Genomic DNA, 22,666 nt, shown 5'->3' on the forward strand with positions numbered 1-22,666 from the left:
TAACCACTGCGCCACCAGGGAAGTCCCCAGAAGCAGACAGTTCCTGATGGTATGGTCACAGCCTCTCACTTTCTCAAGCACAGCAGGTTTCCGAAGCCCCTGGGGTTACAGCTTTGGGCTCCTTATTCATTCTAGGGCAGTGACTTTCCAAAGGTTTGACTGCAACTTCTAGTAAGAAATACATCTTCTTTTCCCACTTAGGTTGTTACATAATATTAAGCAAAGAATTTGAAAAAGAATAGATAACATGTATATGTATAACTGAATCACTTTGCTGTACACCTGAAACTAACATGACATTGTTAATCGACTGTGCTCCAATATAAAATAAAAAGTTAAAAAAAATACATCTTATGCTATGACCTGGAACTTACATACAAATATAAAATTGAAATACAATTTCCATAAAACAGTATCTCCATTACTGCCTGGAATCACTTTGATATGTTATTTTCTATTTCCGTTTCCATTTATATTCTCTTCTGTTCCTATTTTTAAAAAATTAACTTTGGGTGGCACACACTAAGTTGATTTCACAGTCCGATGAGTTACAACTCGCAGTCTGAGGAACACTGTCCTAAGACATATCCTAGTTCGAGAGTGTTGAGAAGCAGCACAGTGCAGGAGCTAAGAACTTGGACTCTGGAAGCAAAACACCAGAATTGACATCTTTGTTCTCTCACTTACAACCTGTGTGGCCTTGGGCAAGTTACTTAACCTTTCTAAGCCTCAGTTGCCTTGTCTGCAAAATGGGATAATAGAGTTGTTGTGAGGATTAAGTGAGTATATATATATACTGACTCAGAAAATTGTCAGGCATCTAGTAAATGTTGCCTATGTGTTAGCTGCCACCACCACCATCATCATCATCATCATCTCTGATCCCTCCTGTTATCCTATTCTAAAATGAAGCTAAATTGCAGTACCACTAGTGGGGGCAGAGGGGATAGCAATACCAAACGATTTATTTACAAAGCTGTACGAAACTACAGTGTGAGGGGCAGGGTGGGGAGGTGCCCTGGGATCCTGTTCACACAGGCTGCCCCCACCCCACTCCTGTTTGCAGGGATAGGAGGAGGGAGACTCCTTTCCCAGCCGTGGTTTGGCGTTCTGGATAAAGGGATGACTGCTGGATCTGAAATGATCCCCTCTGCTTTCCACTAACAAACGTTTTATTTCCTCACTAGCTCGCTATTTGTGACCACCTAGCATCCCACACCCCTAAAGTGAGGACTTCCTTCTTACTCTGCATCTTGGGGACCACATTAGAATGTCAATCCATGCAAAGGAAATTGGATTTGTTTTCTTACCAATTCAGTGCACTCAGTCCAACACGGGGCAGCCCACAAGCGGGGGATGGGGGGCGGGGGGCAGGGTGGTAAAAGGAAGGCTGGCGTGTTTCAACCCTCCTCACCCAGCACCTCAGATACTCTGATGGTCCAACTAAGGAATAAAAGGGGCATCTGGCACCTGATGGGTAGAAACCAAATTCAAGAACATTCTATCAATTACACAAAGGACAAATTCAAGAAATAAAAAACCGGAGACTTGGAGTAAATGTTTCATTATTGGTCATGATGATCAAAAGATGATGGTTAAAACACACACACGCACACGCACACACACACACACACACACTCAGACATCCCCCAGCCGCAGACCCCACCCCCACCCCCTGCTGGCGTCTCTGGCCACGCCCTGCAGCCCTCGCTCCACCCAGGACTCCGCCCTTCAGTCGGAATTCTACCGCCTGATTTTAACTTCCCTCAAGGCGGTGCCCGGATGCTCACTGTGAAGAGAAGCTGAGGACTTGCCCTGGGCTGGGTAGCAAATGCCCACGAGTCCTCCTCTATCTCCAATTCCAAACCTCGCTCCTTTTCTCCCCTCTCCCACCCCATCATTGTTCCCCTGAAACAAATAGGATGGCTTCACAGGTCAATTCTTAACACGTACAAACACCAAAAGCAGAGGAAACGCCCCTGGCCACCCCCCTCCCCCCAAACCCCAGTGCTGGGAGAGCAGCCAGCGGCGGGCGAGGCTGCCTCGGGAACTGCGGAGCCGCTGGAGCTGTCCGGCCGTTCTGGAAACTTCTTTGCCTCTGGGCTTTACCGGGAGGCCTCCTCCTTCAGCTCCTTGTTTTTCCGCACCTCCTCCGCGTGCTTGTCCTGGGAAGGAAGGGAGGGAGAAGGACAGGTCACACGGGCTTTCCCAGGATAAAGGAAGGCCGAGGGGCAGGAGAGCCAAAGCAAAGAGTGTGGCCACCACTGGCCACCACAGGAAGTGACGAGCAGGGTCTGCCAAGGCGTCCTGAGAAGGGGCAGAAGGTCGCAGGTGAACGAGCCTGCTGGTGGGGCCCCTGGATGCTCGTTGACTAGACACAGCCTCCCTGGGGGAACCCACCTGGCAGGGACCACCAGTCTCCACCGCCCTTACCTGGCCGTCTGGGGGCTGCACTGATTACACTGCTTGACCTAATGTAAGGAGTAGCTCCATGTAGCTTGTGCCGGAAGAGCAGGTAGAACTCACTGCCGGTCGCCCCTGCACATAGGCAACTGGACTCCCCTTGTGTTTCCTGTCCATCTCCTTAGTGAGGGTTGTCTTAAGCCCCCTGACGAAAGGTGAGGGCTTGTAAAGTATAAATCGACTAAAGAACTTCTGGAAATGTCCAGCTCCACAAAGTGGCTTTTTTGTAAGTGTGGTAAAAGAATCCTCTTTTGTGCGTCAGCATCATGAAACCAAATGATAGGATCTGACTTCAAACGCCCATCAGCTGTGTGTCTTTGACCAGCTCACTTCACCCGTCAGGCTCAGTTCTCTGGTATTAAAAGGGAGGGGCATGGATGGGAAGCTCTTTTACCTCTAGAATTCTGTGATTTTAGTGTTCACTTTTAGGGTTTATCTCGGTCTACCTTACATCCCTGCTCATGGTGAAGACGTCTGGGTCCTCCTTGTGGGCAGGGAGCGTGCCTTTTCCTCTTTGTATCTCTCAGTTCCTCATATGGTACCTTGTGCACGGTAGGTGCTCAGTAAATCCTCTCTCTGCCAGAGCCTGGCATCCACCCAGATATCATCACATCCAGGTATGGATCCGCCTGGGGGAGACCCACTGAGGCAGCCCAGGGTCCCAGGATGTACCTTAAACTACAGATCTGTCCCTGGAGAGGCCCTAGAACTTTCCATGTCCCTGGGGAAAATGTGAGGAGTGGTATGTCTAGCAGTGGTTCTCAACCTTGCTGTTCGTCAGCATGACTTGAGAAGCTTGTTAAACTGAGGTCCTTAGGCACCATCCCTAGAGAGCCGGGATTGGTAGGTCTGGAGTAGGGTCCAGGTATCTGTAGTTTTAAACTTTACACCAAGTGAGTCTGGTGCGGATGGCCAGTGATTCACACAAGTACTGACAAAGAGACATCTTTATAGGTGTCCCTGGCCTGGGGCAGAGCACACACCTGTCTCTCATCCCACCTCCTGTCTTCATCGTTGGGCAAAGGTGAAGAGTGGTCAAGATTCCAGAGGAGTGATGCTCACGCAGATGTCTGCTCTGACATCTTGCTTCTTTAAGGCTTATCTCACTTCCAAAGCGCTTCCTCCAGACTGTGGACCTTCCCCATCTCTCTAGCTCAGAATCTACCTCTATTCCCAAGTGAGCTCACTGAACAGAACCCTAGGTTTCTGGACTCCCTTTCCTTGGCCTCCAGTGGCTCCCTGTCTGACAAAAAGCCGGCAGGATGATTGTGGGCTGGTCTCCCTGAAACAAGCATTGAAAGAGCCACCTGGGACTTCCCTGGTGGTCCAGTGGTTAAGATTCCGTGCTTCCAATGCAGGGACCGTAAGTTTGATACCTGGCCGGGGAACTAAGATCCCACATGCCACATGGCATGGCCAAATTTTTAAAAAAAAGAAAGAAAAAAAGAGCCACCTGGCCTCATATCCAAAGAACTGGGCTGTAGTCCCAGCTGCACTGCTTAGTGGCTGTGTGACCCTGGACAAGTCATTTGACCTTCTCTAACATGGTTTCCTCATCAGTAAAATAAGGATAACACCCATCCTGCCTACCTCATTGTGAGGATAGGGGTATGATGAAATAAAAATGTTTTGCAATTTTTCAAATGCCATATCGTGGCTCTAGCCTCAATATTTCACTTGGGTTTAGCCTAAGAACCCATGCCCCATCCTATCCCAATCCCTAATTTTTTTTTTTTTTCCTGCAAGAGTTTGCTCCTACCCATCCCTCAATAACTGGGGAAGCCTGAAATCAGACCCGGAACACTTCCCTCCCATGTGATACTTGATGGAGGCCTTGCTGCCTCTAGAAGGATGGAGAAAGAGAGCGGAGGACCTGCCACATGCTGGCCAGCTGCAGGGCCTACACAACATCCAGATCCCCTGTGAAGAAACCAGATCTTTCTAGTCGCTTTGCCAAGGGTCTGAGACTCTAGGTGGTTGGGCAGAAAGGAGCGGGGACCACGCAGCTCACCATGGGACGAGGCCACCGATCGGGTCCCGGGAGTCACCGCGCAGCAGGCGGCGCCTGGAAATAAAACACAGAGCTGGAGCTCTCCCAGGAGCCGCAGGAGAAACTGGGGCAGCCTTGGGACTCAGGAAATGAGGCCAGCATGTTCTCAGCAGAACGGGCTGTTATTCCACTGACACGTGGGACCAACCCCAGTCTCTCACGTTTCTCATCTTCAGGCGACACCATTTGGTTTATTGACAAGAGGCAGAATATTGGAAAGACCAGTGACTCACTCAGTCCATATCAAGAGACTTGGAGAGGATTGTGTTTCCTGCTCAGTGGGCAACTCAGCTCATCATGCCCTTGGCTTAGAGCCAAGAGCTCAAGTCAGCATCTTTCATTAAGTCAAATCGGTCCATTCAAGGATGAAGCCAGGAATGTATAACTGCTCGTTCATCCCTACTCCCCTGCATTAGGCAGGCTTTCTCTAGAAGATAAGAGGTCTGATCTCCCTCAGACAATAAGAAATTTCAGTTGTGTAGCTGGGCAGCATGTCACCCAAGGAACTCCAAATCTCGGTTCATTTTTCTTGCCTATGACTTCCCCAATCATCCCTTGGAACTCTCTAAGGATCCAGCCTAACAGAATTCTTGCTTGAGGCTGCCTGCTCCCTGAAATGGTCTGCGTGTCCATTATACTTGCCGTGGAAGGAGGAACAGGTCCCAAGAGTCTCCTCTCTGATCCAAGACCACTTACCTTCTCTTGCAGCCGTTCCAACATGGCGGCAAGGTGGGCCTCCCGGTTCTCCTTGTTGGACTCCATCTTCTGAGCCAGTTTTTCCTTTGCCATCTTGATGAAGTTGTTGTTTTCCTCAATGGCTTTTTGGATCACCTCCCGCTCATGTTCTCGCTTCTCTGCCAGGTGCTTCAGAAGCTCAGCTTCCTGGTACTAGTGGAGCATGGAGGGAGAAAGAGGCCCTTGAAGGTGAGCGTGCCAGGGTGTGTTTTTAGCATCATGACTTAAGAGCTCCACACTCAGAACACACGCCTCCCTGAGCCTGGTTGCCTGGCCCATTGGCAGGAAGCAAGGACACTTCCTGGATTCTCCCACTGGACCCTTGGTCCTCTTTTTCATTCATTCACAAATATGGAGTGACCAGATACTAAGTACCAGGCACTATTCCAGCAACTTGGGAAAGAAAAAAGTCTACTAGAGACAAGAGTGTATTAATAACTCTAACCCAGGCTAGCATGCGACATATGCCTTGAGAGATAGAAAAGAAGTGCTATAGGAATTCAAGAGTGATAATTTTCAGCTTCAAATATGAAGGAAAGCTTACACAGAAATGGCATAAGAGTTGGGCCATAAGAATCCGTAGAAAGCGAGGAAGGCACACCAAGGGGTGAAGGTATACCATGCCATGACCTTCTTCCCCCTCCCCCAATTAAGGACCCCTTTCCTTAATTGTCTAGCTTTCCCTAAATCCTTAGTGTTGGTCAATGTCTTACCTTGTCACAATAAGGTCACCTCTGGGAGTTATGTAATTCAGTGACTTATCCCCCTAACCAAACTCCTAGAGACCTGGGGCTTTTCCTTCTTTGTTTCCCTCAATGGTGTCTCATTCTCTGCCCGGTGCCTGGAAGAGCTGCCTAGATACCTATAGGTTGGTGGTGACCTGACCCCCAGCTCAGAGCCACCACCTGTCTTCCTCAACATCTTCCCCCTCGTGCTCAGACAGAGGGGAAAAAGGGACAGCACCGACCTTCCTTCGCTCCTCAGCCGCTTCCAGTTTCTTCTGGATTTCTTCCAGCGATGGGTCTCGCCTCCGGGGGAGGGAGGCATTGAACTCGGGCACCCCATCAAAGGAGGGTGGCTTCAGGATGACTTCAAAGGACTGGCCAGAGGTGCATTTGTTCAGCTCGATGACTTCCATGTCGGAAATTACACACCAGTTCAGGTCCACCGTGTCTGCTACAGAGAGCAGAAAAGGGGCTGCTCACCCCCTGAAGACCATATGGGGCCCCCCCTAAAGCATGCACACATACATGGGAGGTCTGAGGTCCCCAAGGCAGACCAATGACCAGGGTTCTGGGTCTGTCCTAAACATGGCACCGAATGTCGCTGGGCCTGATGGGGCTGAAGGAGTTGGTAGCCACAGGAAGGTCTCAGACTCTGCGAGCAGGGGCCCCAGGATAAGGGATTTCTAATAATGGCTGTAGCAACTGGCTTTGCTTCTGCTTCTGACAAGATTCCTCCAGTGGCTGAGCTCTTGCTTATATTGGCACACACTGAGGCGTTTACTTACCACCCACCTCCCATCCGCTCCTTGCCCCGCTACCAATCCAACGGCTCAGGCTTCGGACACCTCTCCCCTTGCCCCGTCCTACCCTGCTCTCTTCTTTCTCTCCAGTCAGTACTGTCTCTCCGCTGGCTTTCATCTTTTCTCCTACACTCTCTCCCACACCAGCCTAAACAGAAAAAACAATCTCAGGTGACCCAAACACTCCCACCTGTCATTTCCAGACCAAATCCATCCTTTCCTTTGAAGCCCCAGGAAACTAAGAGGTGACCTATGCCCTGACCACCACCTCCAATCAGGACGTGGCCATTCAGTGCTCCCTGCCAGTGTCCTGGGACCTGTCACAGCACTCAGGTGGCATAGCGATCTCAGAGCCTCCTTGGGTGGCTGAAGGGCGGAAGTCCCTTGCCACATCTGGACCTGCTCAGAGCATTCTCGACCCTTCACTGAGGAGACCTGTGGGCGGCTCATTTACACCATGACTGTCCCCCTTCTAGGCTAGGTGTCCCCGAGGGCAGACCCCCTGTCTACTCGGCCTCTGCGTCCTCCACAGCGCACGAACAAAAGCTGAGATCGAGGGCACTCTGCAGAGGGTCTGACTCAGACCCCCAGCTGCTGTCTGGTCCCCCAGGCCGCAGCCCCACGCCCACCTTCGCGTGGGACTTAGACCCTCAGAATCAGCTGTGGTGATTTTACGGGCTCTGGGAAAGAGAATGCAGTGTAGGGGGGAGATTTTCAGGAAACTGCGGTGGAGGTGCTGGCCTCCTGGATGCAAGCTACGGGAAGCTTCCGTCTTTACTCTTCTGACTGTGACCCTCACGTACCTTCATATTTATAGGATGACTTATTCAGGGGGTCTGCCAGGAAACAGGAGCAGAACAAGGACACCAGCGGGAGTTCCTTCATCTTCTCTTTGTAGGCTGTGGAAACACCCGACAGGTGAAGAGGGCAGCCCCCTTCCTAGACTCAGAAGCCAGCACCCATGCAAGTGTGGGTGCCTGAGCAGCGGGGGGTCACCGAGCTCCACAGAGGCACCCAAACCACCCAAATCCACCCCTTGGTTGGAGACCCAGCCCCTTTTGCCCTGAGCAGCTCTGTTCAGGATCCCTGTGTGTGATTTGGACCCACTTCCATCTACCTGCGCCTTCCGGGGCACCCGGAGGCCCCGATCTTCTCTCCAGCACATCATCTCCCTTTGTGGTACTGAACGCAAAATGCCTGCAGGTATGGACCTCAAGCACCAGTGCCCTCGCCCCTGCCGGCACCCTGGACCTCAATTTCTATGGCCCCGTACGTGCCCAGGATATTCTGTTCCTTTTGCTCCAGGACGGAGGAAACCCACACTCCATTCTCAGAGTACTTGGCAGTGCTTCCCTGAAGGTAAAGAAGGCCACTGCCATCCCTGTGGTCCTGCCTCTCCCTGGGTGACAAGGTCAGGCTGTGAGCTTTCCCTGACCATCCCAGTGCAGTGGTCAAAGCCAGTGAGGTTGGTGTCCATGAGGGCTGGAGGGGTCCCCCCACCCCCATTTGGTCTCTCAGTGTTTGGGGAGGATTTGGAAACTGCGAGGTCATGAGTTAGAGCTGATAACTGTTGGGTTTTTTTTTTGCCACGTCGCACAGCTTGTGGGATCTTAGTTTCCTGGCTAGGGATCGAACCCAGGCCCTCAGCAGTGCAAGTGCCGAGTCTTAGCCACCGGACCACCAGGGAATTCTCTAGAGTTGATTTGTTGGGTCCAGTCCAACCCACCTCCTCTGGGCCCCTCCCCCATCCCTACTGCCCTGAACTCTCCCCTCATTTCCTTTTACAAATTGAAAACAGGATTAACTGCAAAAATAATACATGGGCATTGTAAAGACTTTTTTAAAAACAAGTGCTGATGAGTAAAAGGAAGAAGAGCTCAGCTGTGATCCCACCCCTCATCCAAAGATAACCTCTTTTAACCCTTAGGTGTATTTCCTGTCAGCCTTTTATCTTTTCTATGCACATGTAAGTACATCTATGCGTTTACAGAAATACCCTATGCTGTAGTGCCCCATTACGTAAACGGTTTTTGTACCTACCCGCGAGGGTCATGTTTTCTGGAATGTGAGAGGTGAGTCCTAGTGAAAGTCAGGGTAGGTCTGCCACCAGCTCAGGACACTGTCACAAATCCGAAAAGCAGATCGTTTTAGCTGACAGGTTATTCGCATAAGGAAGGTCTTTACACAACTGGGGAGGAAATCCCAGGAGGTACGTCATCTGCCCCCACCTCCAGGCTGACTCTCCCTTCCCCAAACACCGACCCCCCCTTCCACGTCACTCAGTCAAGTTCAGTTTCCAAGCACTGAACTTGGAAAATTTCATAATTGAGAAGTTTATCATTTCATAATTGGTTTCCCAATCGCAAGACCCCCTGAGACTCAAACATGGGTTTCCCCAAACTGAATGTATCAATGGATGTTGATCTGTCTCCCTGTGCAGCTCAGTGGCCTGGTCCGAAGGAAAGGTTAAGGTGAGAAACAAACCCTAAGTCAGAATCGCCTGGGAGGTATTTGCAAAATAACTCTGTGTCCTGAATTCCTCCCTACACCCAGCCCAGACCTTCCTGCCCAGAGCATTCTGACATTGGACAGAGGATGTCAAGATACCTCTTCAGTTCCCCCTCACTCTCTTGCCCCCTGCCTGCTCCGAACCAGTGTTCTAAGCACTGCTTGACCCCCTTTAAGACAACCCTGGAGTATGAGAATAAACAAATACTAAGGAATAATGTAATCATTGTGTGATTCGTGCAGAGATGGAAATCCGCATTCGGGATTACTGTGGGAGCTCAGAGACAGGGCTCCAGACTCAGCACAAGGCCTGGGGAGCTAGGAAGGGCCCCCTGATGTTACCAGCCCTGGAACTTCTGAATGATGAGTGGAAATGAAGCAGGAGACGGCAGGGAGGGCGTTCTGCTGGGGGAACAGCACGTGCAAGTCAGGCTGAAAAAGCCCGGCGTCTATGGGGTCTCAAGCTGGTTGATGCCGGACCAGAAAGCGTGAAGGTGGCGTAACAGGAGAGGCAGGGAGGGAGCAGATTGGGGAGTGTCTTGGGACAGGAGGTGACAGGAATCTCCTGAAAGCTACTATCTGATGGAGTGAGGAATAGCCAGCAGTGAGTGGCCGTCATGGGGACCACTTGATCCTTGGCCGCTGTGATGGTTAATTTTTGTGTCAACTCAACTGGGCTGAGAGATGCCCAGATAGCTTGGTCAGCATCACCCTTGGGTGTGTCTGTGAGGTTGTCTCTGGAAGAGATGAACGTTTGCGTGACAGACTGAGTAAAGAAAATAACCCTCCCCAGTGTGGGTGGGCATCACCCAATCCATTGAGGGAGTAGAACAAAAAGGCGGAGAAAGGGAGAATTTTCCCTGTCTGCTTGAAGCTGGGACGTCTGTCTTCTCCTGACCTCAGGCACGGGAGCTCCTGGCCCTGTGGCCTTCGGACTTGGACTAGATTTACACCACTGGCCTTCCTGGGCCTCCAGCTTGCAGCCAGCTCTGATGGTGAGACTTCTCAACCTCCATAATTGCATGAGCCAATCCTTCATAATAAATCTCTTTCTATGTGTATCCTATTGGTCCATTTCTCTGGAGAACCCTGACAAACACAGCCACTCTCAGTGGTCGCTGTGCCAGCAGAGGGTGGCATGAGCCCACAGTTTCCCTGTCTGCCGCGCCGTGAGCCAGAGGGACTCTGAGACTAACTGAGAAGCCCTTTCCCTGCTTACTGAGGTGTTTTCCCTCTGGGGACCAGGGTCTGTCCTGGCTGGGGATGGGCAGGGGAGCGGATGGGGGCAGCAGGCTCAGCTCTGGCTGTGGGGCTGGGCCAGTGTGGAGTCAGACAGACTTCATCTCTCTTGTAGATGTTACTGGTTACTTCACAAGTCTAGCCTTGCTCGCCCCATCTTAATTCTGCACAGAGTTGTACAAATTAAATGAGAAAAGTGTCCAGCAAAAGGGAACGTTTCATAAATATTAGTTCCTTTTCCCCTGCTTTTTACAACAAGGTCGCTACCGGGTACCACACACCTGCTTCCGAGGCCTCACCAGCCCTGCAGGTAAGGACTGTGGTCCCCATTTGCAGGTGAGGAAACGGAGGCTCAGAGGGTTTGTATGGCTTGCTCAGGGTCACGCAGCTAAAAAGTGAAAGTGCAGAGATTTGAAACCAGGTCAGCTGACCTTGAAGGGCTCTGTTCCCTGCAGCGTCGCTGTGTTCTTCTCCTTGTGCTTTGGAGCCAGAGGCCCCTGTCGTGCCCCTCCCGATGCAGCACAATGGGCCCTCTCTCCTCGGAGTCAAGTTGATCCTGGCAGTACCAGCGAGTCCCCAAACAGGGATGCGGGCTAAGTGCCTGGATACGACAGTCCTGGTCATGAGCTCTGTTCCACACCATCTCCCATTCATGTCCAGGCTGATTGATGGGGTGACTGGCAGAGGGAGTGAGCCGTTGCCAGGACAGGGCATGGCCTTGGACCTTAACCTGGGTAATGAATCAGAAGTGGGGGTCCAAATAGGAAAGAGGAGGCAGAGAAGGCACCCTGAGAAAGAAGGGGGACTGAGCTGGGCTTTTTCTGTAGGTGTGGGTATCTGGAGTCAGGGACCTCACCCTTTGGCTTGAGCTGGAAATGATAATTAAGACCCTACACTCATGGAGCCCTTTACTGATTACGGTTCTGGTCGCTTACATTATCCCAGTTGATCTTTGCAGGAGGCTGGTCTGGGCTGTTAAGACAGGCATCATCAGCTTTGCTTTTCATAAAGAACCTGGGGCTCAGAGATGTTAAGACTCTTAGCTAAGGTCACACAGCTAGCTGGTGTAGAGCTGGCTGTAGGATCCAGGTCTTCTGACTTACAAGCTCTTCTCTTGTGGCCAGTGGAAGGACTGGATGCTAACTGCTGTCTCCTCCATGGTCCTGGGGACTCAGGGAAAAACAGTCTAGCCTCAGGATATGATTGAATGAAAAATACGTATTAAGTGCTCTCTCTACACGTCAATGGAAGATGTTATGCTAGGAATTTTAGGTGTAGGAGGAATCAAGTAGAGAACACAGGTCAGAGAGACAGAGAAAGAAGATGGGGCTGGGAAGAGGAGACATCCTAAAGATGGGCAGAGGGGACTTCCCTGGCGGCCCAGTGGTTAAGACTCCACGCTTCCAATGCAGGGGGCATTGATTTGATCCCTGGTTGGAGAACTAAGATCTCACAGGCCGTGCAGTGTGACCAAAAAATAAGGTTAAATAAATTTTTAAAAAAAAAGAAGATTAAAAAAAAAAAAAAAAGATGAGCAGAGGTATGCATGGCCAAGGGATTTGCAACTGAGATCTCTCAGCTTCACAGGGCTGGAATCTGCATCATTAAGCATGTGTATTTATAGAGCATCTACTATGTGACAAATGATTTCACTTTTTCATCATGACCTTGTGATGTAGGAATTACTATTCCTGTTTTATACAGGTGCGAATTGTGGCTCAGAGAGGCTAAGTGGCATTTCTAGGGTCACTCAGTGTAATGGGTTGAATGGTGTCCCCCAGTAAGGTATGTCCACATCCTAATCCCTGCAATTTGGGAATGTGACTTTCTTTGGAAAGGGTCTTTGCAGGTTTAAGTAAGTTAAAGATCTCAAGATGAGATCATTCTGTATTATCTGGGTGGCACCTCAATCCAATGACAAGTGTCCTTCTAAGAAACATGCAGGGGAGGGGCTTCCCTGGTGGCGCAGTGGTTGAGAGTCCGCCTGCCTATGCAGGGGCCCGGGTTCGTGCCCCGGTCTGGGAAGATCCCACATGCCACGGAGCGGCTGGGCCCATGAGCTGTGGCCGCTGAGCCTGTGCGTCCGGAGCCTGTGCTCCGCAACGGGAGAGACCACAACAGTGAGAGGCCCGTGTACCGCAAAAAAAAAAAAAAAGAAGAAGAAAAAGAAAAAAGAAAAAAAAATAAAGAAAGAAACAGGCAGGGGAGAGATACACAAAGAGAAGAAGACCATGTAAAGATGGAGACAGAGGTTGGAGTGAGCTGCCACAAGCCAAGGAATGCCTGGAACACTGGAAGCTGGCAGAAGCAGGAAGGACCCTCCCCTAGAGTTTTTGGGGGAGTGAGGCCCTACTGACACCTTCATTTTTGGACTTCTGGATACCAGAATGTCAAGAGAAGGATTTGTTGTTGATTTAAGCCTTTAAGTTTGTGATAATTTGTTACAGCGGCCGCAGGAAACTAATACACTTAATAAGTGACAGAGCCAGGGTTCAAATCCATGATTCGTTCATTGCATCTCAGCTCCCAGTGCTCACCGCAACAGTGAGAGGCCCGTGTACCGCAAAAAAAAAAAAAAAAAAAAAGGAAGAGAGGAAATGGTGATGCCGAGAATCATCTCAACAATAATAGCTATCACTTCTTGTGGCCAGTGGCTGACAGAGAAGAGCATCCAGCTCTCAGATGCCATGTGGCCTTTTACTGTGTGCACGCCTGGTCTCCGGAGGCATCTCTGACCGCCAACACAACCCAAGTGAGCGTTTTATTTGTCACTGCAAACACTGCCCAGATAATGCCATCAGGATGTGTCACATCTCGTGGACTGTTTTTGAGAGAAAATAAGCTAATGCACATCTAAATGGTTTGAATAGAGTGGACCTTAAGAGTGTTCAGAGACAGTAAAAGAACTGTGGTACAGAGTCAGGCCGTGGAAGCGCTGAGCTCTGACCCACGTGCTTTAGCCACAAGCAGTACAGGAAGCTGGCTCTTTAGGTTCATGCCAATTATCAGTCTTTTTAAAAGTCCTGTCGAAATTATAATCACTGGAAGTAAGCTGCACGAGCTACTTAAATGTCAGAATCATATCCATATGTATCATGTCCACATAGTAACCTGGTTATTTCGCACTGATTGGCAGTCTTCTTTGGGTTTTTAAAAAAAAAAGGAGATAAATTATTTTTTCATGATTGTGGTTTTCATCCCTTCCACAATATTTATTGAATATTTAATTCTGTGCCAAGCCCTCAGCTACTTCCTAAAATAACCACAGGGGTTTTCAATAATGAAAGAATGACATGGGTCCCCTGGGTGGGAATTTGGAGCCTCTGGAAGTTTCTGCTAGCCTTTGGCAATTCTCTGGCAGTAACAAGGACCATGTTCTACAAGGAGAAAGAGTAGATTTTAGAGCACAGGCCAAGAAGGGACTATTGAGATTCACAGACGGACACTGGGCAAAGCAGAATATAGTCATCCCTCCAGATCCGCAGGGGATCTGTTCCAGGACCCCCACGGATACCAGAATCCATGGATGCTCAAGTCCCAGGCGTGGTACAGTCCGCCCTCCATGGCTGTGGATGTGGAACCTTCAGATACTGAGGGTTGACCGTCATTTGGCATTAACTGACCTTGGGAAACTGGTGCTTGTCTGATCACCGCCCCGCTCCCCCACCATTAGGTTTGCTTCCGAGGCTTCAAAGGGAAGAAATGGTGGGAGCCCCAGACAGTCCCTAACACGCTGAGAAATGCAGCTTCGTTTCCTAGAAATGGTGTTTCCAGGAAAGAAGGAGGTGTCACCTGTTGGCAAGTGCAGAGCTCTGGTGGCGTAAGTCTGAGGAGCCCCTCCTAATTGTAGGCAAGCCAGAGGAAGAAAATTAAGTCTGCAGAATGGACAACCCCAAATAATCCACAGTGATGGCACTTTCTGGGCTAATTTTATTTTCCATTCAATAGATGCAGAAGAGTCAATATATTAGAAGTAAAAGTCAGGGGCATGGGCTTCTGTGCAGGGTTGCTGGAGGGAGTGCAAGGGATTGGAACCCAGCTCTGTGTGAGGTCCTGGGGTCAAAGCACTTGGAAGCATCAACATATAGAACACGTCCCTGTAATCTAACTCCTAGTCACAAGAGGAATATTTTGTAGTGCTTTACAGTTTACCAGGCACTTTCAAGTGCATATATATATATGCATCTATTCCTTTTATCTATAATGTTTTAATTACAAACATATTAATATCATATTTCAGAACATCTATGTGACAGAGAAAAGGAAACAAATCCCTGTCATCTTACTGCTTTTTGGTATTGGCATTTCCTTCTAGTTTTCTTTTTATGTCTATTATTTTTACATAGTTGTAATCTGGGCATATATATTTTATCATTTCATTCTCTCCAAATCCTATCAAACAGATACTAATATACCCATTTTACAGATGATCAATTCAGGTTGGTGACTTGATTTGCTTAAAGTTGTATAAGTAGAAAATGATAAAGATGGGATTTCAACCAGAGTCTTCTTATATCAAAGTTCCATTGTACTTCTTCAGACACAAGGCCAAGTGTAAATGTAAGCAAGATGAATGATTGCCTGGGGCATGTGGCTGAAGGATACACAAAGGCTTGCCTGTGCCAGATCGGCCTCCCAACCATGGGTGGCCCAGTCTCACCATTAAGCTCTCTTTTGTGTCAGGCATTGCCTCAGAAAGTCCCTGTTAAAATGCACACACATGACCTACCAAGTGTAGTAAATTAAATCATTTTCACATCAGCAGAGAAAAAGCAATAGATTTGTGATCATTTCCCGGGGTCAAGCTCTCTGCCCATAAGTGGGAGGAGCCATGGAGATCTTTAGCGTTTCCGGTTCACGCCCTTTTTCAGAGGGCCCAAGAGGTCCAGTGTCGTTCCCAAGATTAAATCGAAGGAGCAAAGCCTTGTTTCTGGCCCAACATTTAGCTACCTTAAAGCGAGACCCTTCTCTTTTGCAATATTACTCTTATTTCTTTGTTCTTTCATTCTTCTCCAGTGCTTTGTAAGTTTTACATCTTGCTTTTATCTTTAAGTTAAAATCATTTATGTCTACAGGCAGACCTTGAAGACATAGCGGGTTCAGTTCCAGACCACCACAGCAAAGCGAATGTCGCAATAAAACAAGTCACATGAATTTTTTGGTTTCCCGGCGCATATAAAAGTTATGTTTACACTATCCTGTAGTCTATTAAATGTGCAACAGCATTATGTCTAAAAAATACTTATTGTTAAGTAATAATTATCCATCATCTGACAACACAGGCTTGCCACAAACCTTCAGTGTGTAAAAAAAAAGCAATATCTCTGAGGCACAATAAAGTGAGGTATGCCTGTAAATTTCATTACATGAAGAATAAAACAGTATCTAATAATCTTCTTTATGAGATAAGAGTTTTAGCATACTTTTGCTTCCTTTCCCTACAAACATGATTTTGTCACAATGACTTGGATTTTCAGTTCTGGAGTATCATTATTGATTTCTTTCTTGCATTATTCATTCAACAAATATTTATGAAGAACCTACTATATGCACTAGGCGAGGTACTAAGGAGAAATACAATGATGAATTTAATAGATCTATTCCCCAGCCTCAAGATATTTGACATTTGCATTCAGCTTTATGAACGTGTTGATTATAATTAGACAATGACTAAATTCTAGTGTTTTCTTTCTTGGTGATCATTATCAATAGCCTGTCTTTTTTGTACTTGAGTTCTTTAATTTGATAAAACTTTTTGATTAGCTAGACTACTTATGAAGTAGTTTTTTTTCCAGGAGGGACTCATGGAATCTTTGTTGAGTCCATACATATCTGGTTTCGTGGCAGGTTTAGGAAACAGACAGACCTGTCCTGGGACCTATAGCCCAGTTGTGTTTGGGCCATCAGCAGACCGAGTCTATCCACCTATTTCCACATACTCAGTCTGAACCTTGCTCCCTACCTGGTCTGGATTTCTGGGCACCGACACCCAAATGATGCACTGTTAACTCTGCACTCTGCCCATCCCCTTCCCCGCCAGGTCTTTTACCCCAGAGTCTGCGCTCAGCTCTTTTCTCTGTACTCACATTCACTTGTTTGTTCTCTGAACCCTCAGGTTGCCTGTGCCCTGTCATAAATTAGGCCACCCCGCCAGATGCCTGCCCCTTCTGTTCTGTCCTCTTGCCTCTCACCACCCACCATGGACAGCAGGACCCTGAGAGAGTAGACACACAATGATCAGTCTGGATTGATGGAAAAAACCAGCGAGCTTTGCTGGGGAAGCAAGATAGGTGTGTGTGAGAAGGCAGGGGTGGTATACCTTTATCTGTGTGTCTCCCTGTCTTCCTTGTGGGACCAGAAATGTAAAACGCTGAAAAATGCTTTTTAAAATGTCAGGGGAGATTTTTTTTTCCTTTGGTCCTTACACTTCCCCAAAGAAAAGCAGAAAAAGTAAACTTTTCCGAGACTATCACATCTCTAAATATAGCAAGTTCTAATTTAATAAGCAAATTAGATTATACATGATGTATGTTTATTTCTCAAGCCAAAATAAAAGGGGAGGGGGGTGGGATGGGGAAGGAGAGAGTTTGGTTCCCTACACGGCATTATAAAAATTACATATTGCATGTTTTAGAATTTTCCTCCAAATTTCTATCCTCCTTCCCACCCCACCCCCCAAACTGTCTACCTACTCATGATTTCAAAATCTCTGGGAATTCTGGATCTCCAAATGATACTCTCCAGGTAAGTAGGAAATAATACGGAGATATCAAGGGGGTCTGGAGAGAAGATCTTAGGGGTTCAGGAAAAATGAAGCCTTTCTTTGGTTATGCTCTTGATTTTTTAGATATCCAATTGTTTAAAATCAAGAACACAAAAGATCTGAATTTTCCCATTCGACATGGTTGGTTTCATGTAGACAGTCTCGCTTTAGCTCTCTCTTACCCTCCTTCTTTGCCATGTCCTTGTTTCCTGTTCCACGACCTCGCTCTCTGCATCTCAGTTTATGGCTTGATTGCTCTATTTTAAATCTTGTCAGTCAGCCTGCTTCCGTCCCACAGGGAAAATGTGGTTAAAGCGGCCTCGTTGTATGAGAGAAGGCAGCTAATCTCCCTTCGCCCTAGGATTTCTATGATTGAGCCATAATGAGATATACATAAGGAAGCAAAAAATGCAAAGACACTCCCGCTACCGCACCAGCAATAACATGTCTGTCCAAAAATCTGCTCAAGAGGGACGATATTAGACCATACTTCTCTGACTTTGATGGGTCCTTTAGAACAAAGTCTCTCCTTAAAGAGACACAGTTTTCCATTTAAAACAACACTTGGACTCTGGGCACTTATTTTGTACATGGGACACTTATAAACAAAACAGTTCTCCTTGTAAGAAGTTCACAGTCTATGACATGGATGAACCTTGAGGACATTCAGCTAAGTGAAATGAGCCAGTCACAAAAAGACAAACACTATGATTCCACTTATATGAGGGACCTAGAGTAAGATTCATAGACAGAAAGTAGAATGGGGGTAGCCAGGGACTGCGGGGGTGAGAAGAATGGTGAGTTATTGTTTAGTGGGGGCAGAGTTTCAGTTTGGGAAAGTGAAAAAGTTCTGGAGATGAATGGTGGTGATGGTTGCACAGCAATGTGAAACACTTAATATCGCTGAACGATACACTTAAAAGTGGCTAAACTGGTAAATTTCACATTATGTGTATTTTACCACAGTCAAAAATCTTTTTAAATTTTAAATGAACTTCACAGTCTAATAAGAGTTATCCATAGGCGTACAGTCTTATAGTTAGGAAAAGTAATTAGAGGTTACTTAGCCCAATGTCTCTCAATCCTTTTTCTTACTGAAACCCGCAATAAAGACCTACATTTTATATCATGATCCAGTAGGTATATGTCACGATACTGACATATATATGTATATGTGTATATATATGTACATACATATATACACACATATATAACTGTACATATATATATACATATATATACATACACCTATATATAGCTGAAATATAAACATAAATATATTCATATTTATTTATAAATATAACACTTATTAAATATATTTATAAACATAATATATTTATATTTAACATTACTGAGAATATATAACTAAAAATGGTATAGGAAACATTACTATATGAGATGCATTTTGACTTTTTTCTTCTCTACTTTATCCCATTTTATCTAAAAAAAATACCAGTCACAACCCACAAAATTGATTTCACAATCCACTAACAGGTCTCAACCTGCAGTTTGAAAAACACTAATCCAGTCCAGTCTCCAATACAACACAGAAATCTCCTCTACAGCTACCCTGCTGGGTGGTCATCCAACTTCTGCTTGGACGGCTTCAGCGATGGGGAGCTCACTCCCTACAGTGCTCTGTGGCGGATCCATCCAGCAGTTGAGGATCCTTGCCCACTTCAAACCTGTTCCCCAAGCAGCCTAGGTGAAGCTGGGGATCCCAGAAGGGCCGGGACCTGCTGACAGGTGCTCTGGCTCTGGCAGTGATAAGTGGGCTTCAAGGAGGGGCGGAAGAATCATTCCCAGTGGCAAGGTGAGGGTGTGGTGCCAGCTGAGGAGAGGGGGTCTGGCTGACCCTAGAGGGTGGGGCAGGGTCTCCGGGCAACTCCAGCTCTGTTCTGTGGAGCTGTGGATCAGACCTTTCCCCTCTGCCCCCTCACGGCTGGCTCTAGCGCTAAGATTATCTCCTTATCTGAAAGATGATCACTGCACAAAGTATTTCGACACGTGCTGCCTGGATATTTCTGAGCCACCCAAGAGGGTCCTGGAGACCTGCCCTTTTCAGGACAATGAGACTCCTTCACACCTGACCGTGCCTTCCAAGAGGAATAAAACAAAGGCAGCACCACCACGTGGGGACAGAGCTGGCCACTGGCTGTCAAATCCCTGGTTCCTGGGGATGAGGTGGGGACAATGCCTAAACTCCTGGCCAGGGTGGCGGGCTGAGCGCCAGGGGTGGGCGGCTGGGTCACAGGCAGGGACCAGGGTGTGGCAGGTGTGGGTTCCAGCAGTTCGCAGCATTACAGCCAGCCATCCCTGCCCAGGTAGGACCAGGTTGGCCTCAGGGTGGGGCGGAGCGAGAAGAGATGGTGATCTCATTGTACCCTTAGAACCAAGAGAAAAAAGTAACCCAGTGCAGACAGAGGAGAAAGCAAAGGATGATGCAAATGGGAAAAGGAGACAGAACAGCTGTGGCTGAGAAAGGCAACGTAAACCACAGGGCAGCTTCCAGCTTGAAAGCGCTCTGGTGGGCCTGAGCCGCTCTGGGGAAAGCCAGACTCTGAACAAAACCTTTCTGCCTCAGCAACAAAACGTTTTTATGCGGAAAGAACTCACCGTGGACATCCGATCTGATTCCCACCCATCCTCTGTCCCCTGAGCTCCAGGATAGAAGAAACACCTGGAGCCCACCCTCGCCCCTCTGCCAGGCACCATCCTTTTCACCTCGCCCCGTTTCCACCAGGATTTGACAAAGTTTAATCGAGTGAAACCGAAAGGCAACACAATAGGTGCCAGACTCCTTGCTTCTCCTCTCTGCAGCTGCTGGGTTGTTTTTGTTTTCTTTTGTCTGAAAAGCCTCAAATAATTTGCCTTCTATTTCTACTTACCTGCAGTCCAGTTAGAAGTGAGCTGCTCCCTTCTTCACTCCCTCAATTAGTGGTACCCTGGGCTTCTCTCCACATCAGCACCACTGCTCAGCTCTTGCCATGACATCACCTCCAAGCTCCGTGATTGGCCAACAGTGGGTTGCTTGGCAATTGGACAGTCTCCTCTGGCGGAGCAGGGATTGCCTGAGTGAGTAACTCTTAGCAGGCCAGGGAGTAGAAGATGATGTCAGACAAATAGCTTGCTTTCTGTGCTGCCTCTGGAGCTGGTGAACCAGAGGGTGAGGGTGGGGATGAAGAAAGAAAGAGGGAGTGGTACGGGAAGGTGAGGGTGAGAGCCCAGCTTGCAAACCGAGCTGCCCAGTGAAGAAAGAGCACCTAGACAGAGGGAATGATGAATGATTGCCAGATTCTTTAGCTTTTTTGGATCTGGGGGTGGGAGAATATGGAATCTAGAGGAGAAATCAGAAAGAACAGATGAACCCTAAAAATAGCTCCCTGGAGGGCTTGGTGTCTGCTTCTAGCTCTGTCAGAAGGGCTGGTGGGTTTGAACAGTGAATCAGAAGGCAAGGAGGGGCTGCAGGTACCCTGGGCCCTGGAGCTGGTGTGGGCATGGCACGGGGGTCCCACGAGAACAACGCTTCCTTCTCGTCACCTGGCTGGCACATGGCCCACACATTTGCTGTGGCCACTTGGCCAGCACTGGTGGGTCCTCACAGCCCACCTCGCCCACCTGCATCTTCCAGAGGAAGGGAGACCATGACTGAAGCTCAAAGTCATCACCACCCTGGTGATTCCTAAATGAGATGGAACCCTACAGGGAGGTGACAGGTCATCCGTTGTGGCTTCAGCAAACGGGGGCAGGGAGCCCAGGACACAAACCTCTCAACCTGCCCACCCTCAGCCAGTTGGCTGAAGGTGGCAGAGTGAGGCAGTTAGGGGCGTAGAGGTCTGTGGAGCGCTGCAGAACACTGCTCCCCATCAAAGCCTTCTTAAGGGGGCCCTGCGTCCCCCCACCTCCACGGCAGGAATAGCCAGCCACCTGGCCACCAACCAGCCTCGCCTCTCCCCTTTTTTTGCGGGGGGTGATTTTTGTTATTGTGGTAAAATACACATAACATAAAATTTACCATTTCGACCATTTTTTAAAATAAATTTATTTATGGCTGTGTTGGGTCTTCATTGCTGCGTGCAGGCTTTCTCTAGTTGTGGCGAGCAAGGGCCACTCTTCGTTGCAGTGCACGGGCCTCTCGTTGTGGTGACTTCTCTTGTTGTGGAGTACGGGCTCTAGGCACGGGGGCTTCAGTAGTTGTGGCATGCGGGCTCCGTAGTTGTGGCTCGCGGGCTCTAGAGCGCAGGCTCAGTAGTTGTGGCGCACGGGCTTAGTTGCTCCACGGCATGTGGGATCTTCCCGGACTGGGGCACGAACCCGTGTCCCCTGCATTGGCAGGCGGACTCTCAACCGCTGCGCCACCAGGGAAATCCCTTTTCACATTTTTAAGTGTGCCGTTCAGTGGCATTAAGTACATTCACAGTGCTGTGCTACCATCACCCTGCCCCCCATCTTAGGAATTTTTTCATCTTCCCGAACTGAAACTCCGTCTCCATTAAACACTAACTCCCCTTTCCCTCTCCTCACAACCTCCAGTAAGCTCTAATCTATTTTTTGTCTCAGTGAATCTGCCTATTCCAGCAAACTCATTACCTCATGTATTACCTCATGTAGGTGGAATCATACGGTATTTGTCCTTTTGTGTCTGGCTTGCTTCACTCAGCAGAATGTCCTCAAGGTCCATCCACCTTGTAGCCTGGGTCCAAATTCCATGCCCTCACCCTTTTAAAGGAGGGTTTGTTCAACCGCCATCAATTTCACCGACCCTCACCTTCTACCACCACAGCCCTGCTGACTGAGGATGCACATCATGACAAAAAGTTACCTCGAATTCAGCCCATGCTTTGAAATTATTTTTTCTAACTACAATAGCACCAATGAGCATTTATCTACATGTCGCAGGTCCTGCATGTATAAGACATGGATGTGTTGATTCTGCAGGTGAGCTGGGGAAAAGGTAGGTTCTCGAGATCTGGCGCTGACCCCCGGGCTGCACCCCACAGCTGGGACTCACTGGTTAGCATCTTGTGCCCACTGCCCCTGTGTTGTCCTCCAGGAGGTCCCATGTGGACATGTATCACCAAGCCCCCCACTTCACTTCAGGAGGGGAGACCTTTCATTAGGCTGCTCCGCTCTGGCCAGCCACACTGGGAGTGGCCAGAATAACGAACGCCCCCCGACAGCCTTTGGCATTTGCAAAGCTCATCGCCACTGGTTCTATCGTGTAATCATAGATAGAACCAGCAGTGCTGCAAGAGCAGCAGAAGAGACCCATCTTCTGTTTGAACATCACGCTTACCTACCGTGCATGCCACACGCCACTAGCCCATCACCCTCGGGCCCCACTAGCCCATCACCCTCGGGCCCCACACTGGCCCATCTCAGA

The 22,666-nt window shown here is 48.5% G+C and overlaps 1 protein-coding gene across 3 annotated transcripts; it reads right to left on the minus strand.

Annotated features, from left to right (window-relative positions):
• Positions 1 to 1,548: 1,548 nt before the first annotated feature.
• On the minus strand, positions 1,549 to 20,232 carry STMN4 (stathmin 4). Of its 3 annotated transcripts, none has more exons than XM_024767742.1 (6): positions 20,172 to 20,232; positions 8,814 to 8,892; positions 7,577 to 7,672; positions 6,216 to 6,424; positions 5,210 to 5,401; positions 1,549 to 2,165 (listed from the first exon to the last, which is right to left on the minus strand). In XM_024767742.1, exons 2-6 carry the CDS (start codon positions 8,824 to 8,826, stop codon positions 2,106 to 2,108), a joined length of 570 nt encoding a protein of 189 aa, XP_024623510.1. In that variant the 5' UTR covers positions 8,827 to 8,892; positions 20,172 to 20,232; the 3' UTR covers positions 1,549 to 2,105. The 3 variants fall into 3 exon arrangements, with proteins under 3 accessions (XP_024623510.1, XP_024623509.1, XP_024623512.1); XM_024767741.1 differs by lacking the exon at positions 20,172 to 20,232 and adding an exon at positions 6,841 to 6,921 and having other exon boundaries at positions 2,106 to 2,165; positions 8,814 to 8,826; XM_024767744.1 differs by lacking the exon at positions 20,172 to 20,232 and having other exon boundaries at positions 2,106 to 2,165; positions 6,216 to 6,421; positions 8,814 to 8,826.
• Positions 20,233 to 22,666: the final 2,434 nt, after the last annotated feature.

The sequence above is a fragment of the Neophocaena asiaeorientalis genome, unplaced genomic scaffold, assembly GCF_003031525.2.
Source record: "Neophocaena asiaeorientalis asiaeorientalis breed wild unplaced genomic scaffold, Neophocaena_asiaeorientalis_V1.1 scaffold523, whole genome shotgun sequence".
Lineage (NCBI taxonomy): Eukaryota > Metazoa > Chordata > Mammalia > Artiodactyla > Phocoenidae > Neophocaena > Neophocaena asiaeorientalis.

What these genes read in the sequence shown, in the direction of transcription:
- STMN4 (XM_024767741.1), bottom strand. An exon ending in GAGAGAAAGAAGAGAGCAGG is followed by an intron (nt 6,425 to 6,840) that starts GTAGGACGGGGC and finishes TGCTCTCTGTAG; the next exon opens with CAGACACGGTGGACCTGAAC. An exon ending in CGGCTGAGGAGCGAAGGAAG is followed by an intron (nt 5,402 to 6,215) that starts GTCGGTGCTGTC and finishes ATGCTCCACTAG; the next exon opens with TACCAGGAAGCTGAGCTTCT.